Here is a 6361-nt window from a genome sequence, read left to right as displayed (position 1 = left end):
ACTTTTTCTATTAAGAGTTTAGTTAATTGTTTCAAACTCTAAACAACATTTTAGTTTGATTTAAAACTTTTACTTGTTTCGCTTTTTCTTTATTTTCCAAGAACATAAGAAAGTAAGAAATAAAGAAATAAAGATACAGGTTCGAGTTATCTTTTAGATTATATATATATATATATATATATATATATATATATATATATATATATATATATATATATATATATATATATATATATATATATATAAATATGGATAAATAAATAAATAACTGTTTTTTAAAGTTGTTTAAAAAGTTAACTATAATAATTATTAAAACAAAATAATATTATTAAATTTATACTTAAAATTGATTATATATTTTAAAAGAACTAAATTTAATTAAATTGTAATTAAGAACCCGTAATTAGTTTGTAAGTTAATAAAACTAAAAAGATAAAAATGTGATTTTGAGAAAAAAATTATAAAATATAATACAATTATATATATATATATATATATATATATATATATATTCTACTTTGTATGTCGTGTACAAGCAATGACTAGTATTTTCTCTCTATTACAAATATTCAATATTATTAACGTCTAAGCAACACTGGTATATGTGTGTAAAAATTTGTTAGATTTCAAAATAATACTACCCATGAAATAATTGCAATGAATACATCGTATGACCATGCCTACTTGCCACTTGTTTAGATATTTTGTGTTTCAGCACATTCTTAGTGTATATAAATAGCAAAATATGTTTTTAGAGACAAGTGTGCAGTACAGTTATTAATTAACTATATAAACTCTAAAACAATATAGTTCAGTTATATCTTAAGTAGTTCAGTTTGTTTTAGTTTAGTATAATATAATTATAGTTTAGTTTGATTTCTCTAACCTTAGTGATAATCAATTTATTGGTGTGAACATATAAAGAATAAGTGTTGAAGTATCTCTAAAGGATGAGGTGATGTAGCGGAGCTTTTCTCATGGTCGTCTTTTAGTTTTCGTAGTTGTTATAGATATATTTTATCATTACATTTAGTTTTGATAACTCTATTAATACTATATATTTATACGTTAAGACAATCTACTTTTTTACCGATTTTATAACATATTTATCAATTATAAACTGCTAAATTACTATGCATTATCACTTTACTGATTTTGTGCATTCTGGATAAAAGAAGAACAATATAAAAAAATAATAGAGAATATCTAAATTATAATTATTTGAATAAATCATCACTTTAATTTTCAATTTAAAAAAAAAGACAAACATTTAGATATTTTATTTTTAAAAAATGACTTTTTCAAATGTCTTTAAAACAAGGATTCTTAAAATATCATATTATAAGTTTTGATTAAATAAATAAATGAACTATTACCACATTTTATCTCTAGTTGACATGAAATTTTTAACATATTTCTCTCATACCAAGACGTATAAAACTTCATGTGACTAGACATTAATGAGTAGTTCGATAACCACCAACATGATAAGTCCAACAATAAATCTTTCGATAGTGAATGATACAATAGACTCAATAAATAACAAATTTCGCTAGGATAATTTCAAACTCCTGACTTTGATACCATAATTAAAAATAAACTTTAAGTATAATTAAAACTTACAAAATTAGTTTATAAAGTGAAGTTTGTACCACTTATATGCTATAAATTCGTGGTATATCTAATTGATGTCGACTCACCAACTATCATTATTAAGATCACATGTGTCGGATAATATCTTTTTGTCTTTGTAATCTTTATTATAATAATGTGGTGTGGTTAATATCTTTTTGTCTTTGTAATCTTGGTTAATTATAATAATGTGGTGTGGTTGTAGATATGAGTGCTTACCACCTTGTAATTTTTTAATGGAGTTTTTTTTAAAGGATTGTAAATGTTTTTGTTTTCTATATATAAGAGTTTTTGTAAGTGAGTAATTTAATAATATAGTGAAATAATTAATTATTTATATTAAACTATATAGATTATTGTAAAATTGAACTAGTATAGGAAATTGTGTGTATCACTCTTTCCATTTATATTATCTTGATTTTTTTTTTCATTATAACCATATTGTCTATTTTTATCTTATCTTTTCTATTACCTTCAAAGAAAAAAAAACTTAAACAAAAGATTTTTTTGTTCACCATATTGACTGTGATTTTAACAAAGTTATGTAAATAACATATGTTTTATTCTCTCCCATTCATTTGAATATATTAAATGAGTTTAATTTTCATACATTGTTATAGAAAATTCTACGTGTCAATTAATTAAAATTTATAGTTTTTTTAAGAACACAAACACTTGCACTCATTTTAAATATGAGATGAATTTACATTAAAATTGCTTTAAATATTTTTTTTAAATATCAACAAAAAGTCAATAATATGATATGTATAATAATACGTTCAAAATTTTCACATTTATTATAATCAAATTTTACCATATACGCAATATAAACAATTAGACAGTAAACATTTTTTTCCAGATTTATCTTCAATATCATCCCCCTTTGCTCTTGTAATTTCTGTCCAATTTTGAATATTTCAACGTTTATATATTACCTTTATAAAAATTTATTCTCGAAGTTATTTTGAATAGGCATTACTTCAAGTTGCCATGCATTTAATTCATATATAGGATAAGAAATTTTATAATTTGGAAATTTTAAATTATTTTTCCTTTCTTAATATTTTGTTTCGATAAAAATATTCAAGTTTATTGATTTTTTATATGTATAAGATATTTCAATTAATATTAACATAAAATTTATCATAATACTAGACTTAAGTAATTTAAAATATCAGTTGACGTTGATCATTACCTTTTTTTTTGTCAAAGTTGTTGAAAAAACTTTAAGTGACACTAAGATTTTTACACTAATATTAGTTGAAATTATTTTAAGCTAATTTTGGTTAAAAATTAGTTAACCAATATTAATTATGATTTTTTGTTATATTATTCGTTGAGATTATATTTTACCAAAGTTTCTACTAGTATTGCTTAAGAAAATCTTTCAAACTAAAATTGCTCAAAATAAATTCTACCTAGATAACTAAAAGTCTTCCTTGTTAATAATAATAATAATAATAATAATATATCTTAACTAACATGGGATAAAAAAAATTACTGGTGACAATAAATTAATATATCTGCTATTGGACTCACCAAGACTAGTATTCTTGTTCACCTCAGTATGATGACTTTTATTGATATTAATTATGACATTTAGAAAGATCATGGGATTATCCAGAAAAATCAGCAGAATTCTAAGAAGTAAAAGGTGAAGGGTTACCAACAAATTCTCGTTCATGTTGAAGATCATCAAAATGTTTTTACTATTGATGGTATGAGATCGATCATCATCACTTTGAGACTTGAGAATAATCATCATTCAAGCCTTTCTTAATGTAATTTTTGAAGACCTTCTATTTCTTTCCACACAATCTTTAAGTGTAATGCTCATAGATATTAGAATCACCTTGTTTGCAGCTTTGGATTAGATCTTGGAGATCAACTATTCTGAATTTATTTGCATGTGAAAAGTGTTCTTTAAGATCTTTCCTTATTTCAGTGGTAGTGTCGATCCACATAACAAAGTGTTTGATGTTGTTTTGGTTTCAAGAACCATCATCCCTCATTGACATTGATCAATAGAAGGAGACAAGAAAGATGGTCGGATTCTCACCAGGTAGAGAGGGTTTGTCGGATTAACAAGATGTTGCAATGATGGATTATTTTGGCTTGAGAACATCACGGTTGATCAAGAAACGAAGCAAGAAGGAAGAACAGATCCGCGGAAGACTAAGAGAATAGTAACCAATATGATACTATATCTGACTGTTTGTAAAAACAAGATATTGAGTGAATAACATCTCTAATGCTTCAATTGATCCACTCAACACCAACAACATTACAAAGACTTCGCTAGAACTAAGTAACGAGAAAAACTAGAGGTTAACTGTCTCCAACAGAAAACAGAAGACTGATTAAGAAAAAAGGTAACAATTTTATCAAGACTATGTAAAAATAGATTCATTATTATTAATAAAAAAATGTAGTTTAAAATCAACTGAAAAATATATTTAGGGAAGTTTTATCATCTTTAATTGACAAATAATCTTAACTTACGTTGGGAAAAAAATAAATTTTATTGACGCTATTTAAAAACCAACTTCAGGTATAAACAGCAGTAGAATAAAACAATTGATATCAAAGAAAAACATGTTTTTAGTTGAAAAACACTTATGCTAACCCAAAAAAAACTCAATCACTTCAATGAAAAATAACTTTGATATTGATAAAAAGAATAATTATAATCGACTTGGATCAAAAAGAAATTCACCGCAACAATAATAAAAAGCAATATCTGACAACTTTGACCAAGTCAAAAACCTTTTAGTACACGTTGAGAAATTTAGTACCCCTGGATTTATTCAGGTCAATTACAAAAACTAAATTATTTGAATGATGAATTTTGCGTATTATTATCATCTATCATAATCTGTAATAATTTTTTTCGGATAAATTATCTTAAATTAGATTCAAAAAGATAAATATTTTAGAAGCAGCTTATTTTATATCAAATTATCTTAAATTTGATTCTCTTTAATCTATTTTCTTCACAATTTTTTTTTTAATAATTGTATCCATTTTTATCCATTACATAATGAATGTCTCACTCATTTCGCTTCCTCTTGTTGTTCTGTGTCTCTCTTTTTCACTCCTGTGTATGTGCTTATCAACGTTCCAATCGAAAATCTGTAACCACAATCTATTTAAATAATCATACTGATTAATTTAAAACAAATTATAATATATATATATATATATATATATATAAAGTAATTTGACTTAAGTAAAAGCAAAGCAAACAGGTAAAAAGTAAGCAAATAAGATGCCCCTTATTGAATTAACTGAAATGAACACAACACTACAGACCCAACTCTGAAACAAATACTATGAGGGACTGCGATCCAACAATACATGACGTTCAAGATAATGGTTCAAGACATGTCTTCGATATCCGAACCCTATTCCAGTGCTAACTATGTCACATACATAATGGAACTACCTACTGAAAGAAAAACAACACGAAAGAAGAATTCCAAGCTTGAAAAACAAGAGGAAATCTAGAAAACGAAAGGGCATCATCATGACCATGGATCCATTGAATGGATCAGAAAAACCCCCCAGCAGGAGCAGGTCCAGGTCCATATCCTCCCATCCCCATGTTATCGAACCCGTGATGCTGCTGCTGCATGATGGTTACATCAGGGAACATATAGCTCTGAAGCATGGTAGGGATGGTCTGAGCAGTGAACACCTGAGGAGGCTGTGGCTGAAGCTGATGCTGGGGCTGATGCTGAGGCACGAAATTGGCAGAGGAAGAAGCCCCTGGGAAAAACTGATGACCCTGGTTCACAGCACTCTGAAGCATTGCCCTCTCAGCAAGTTGGGCAACGTGCTTCTTCAGCTCCTCCAATGCTGTCTTGTACTGCTCCATCTGCTCCACAGTCAGCTCCTCAGTGGGGCGGGTCCACCACATCAGCTCCTGCGCCTCCTTCCTCAGCCGGCTCAGCTCCTCTCCGCGCTTCCTCTCCGTTTCCAGAAGTTCGTTCACCTGAGTCAGCTGCTTGTTCAGGTCACGCACGTTGGAGATGCGGTGGGCATCGATGAACTGCATGGTGCCGGAGTCCTGCACCGGTGCCCGCCCCAGAAAGCGGTCGATCACAGCGTCCACGTTGGGGTGGCCGAAGGAGAACACCTTCTCTCCCGGCGAGAACACCACCAGCGCCACATGGGCTCCGCAGAGGGTGCAGAGCTCACTGGCCTTCTTGAAAAGGCCGCTTCGGCGCTTGGAGAAGGTGACTTGGAGGTTGCTCTCATTGCTCATTTTCTTCATCTCGATCTTTTGGCGACCACGGCTTTTCTTTGCTCCTGAATCCATGGCCATGGGTGCTATAGCTTAGGGTATGCCGCTGTCAAGAAGAGAATGTTGTGGAGAAACAAGAGTGAAGGGTTGAATTTATAGGTGTTTTGAGTCTGTAAATGGAGACACCCAAAACAACACGCATCTGTCTTGGCTCCAACAAAAACCACCAATTTTATTTTCATTCAAGTGGTTTCTGGATTGGGAGATTGTGAAAATCCTCTTTGGATGCATATATGGTAGAATATTTATTGTAAGAAAATCAGCAGCTCTGACAAAATTGCATACCTTTTCTTAATCTTGCTCGGCCATTTATCAGATAAGGTGTACCTGAACACTTCGCAGCTGTCATTAATAATCTTAATGTTGTTTCTTTTTATTCATAGGGTTTGTAAAAACAAACTTCAACACCTAAATGATTGATAC

At 29.4% G+C, this 6361-nt stretch overlaps 1 protein-coding gene across 1 annotated transcript; it reads right to left on the bottom strand.

Moving 5' to 3' along the window:
- Positions 1-4908: 4908 nt before the first annotated feature.
- On the bottom strand, positions 4909-5967 carry LOC108325712 (agamous-like MADS-box protein AGL62). Its single transcript, XM_017558805.2, has one exon. It carries the CDS (start codon positions 5957-5959, stop codon positions 5183-5185), a length of 777 nt encoding a protein of 258 aa, XP_017414294.1. The 5' UTR covers positions 5960-5967; the 3' UTR covers positions 4909-5182.
- Positions 5968-6361: the final 394 nt, after the last annotated feature.

The sequence above is a fragment of the Vigna angularis genome, chromosome 3, assembly GCF_016808095.1.
Source record: "Vigna angularis cultivar LongXiaoDou No.4 chromosome 3, ASM1680809v1, whole genome shotgun sequence".
In the NCBI taxonomy this organism is placed as follows: Eukaryota; Viridiplantae; Streptophyta; class Magnoliopsida; order Fabales; family Fabaceae; genus Vigna; species Vigna angularis.
The sequence above is the reverse complement of the archived record's forward strand: the minus strand, read 5'-3'. Positions and strand labels throughout refer to the sequence as shown.

Excerpts from the sequence above, each read along its gene's own strand:
- LOC108325712 (XM_017558805.2), bottom strand. The coding sequence starts at position 5,959 with ATGGCCATGGATTCAGGAGCAAAGAAAAGCCGTGGTCGCCAAAAGATC.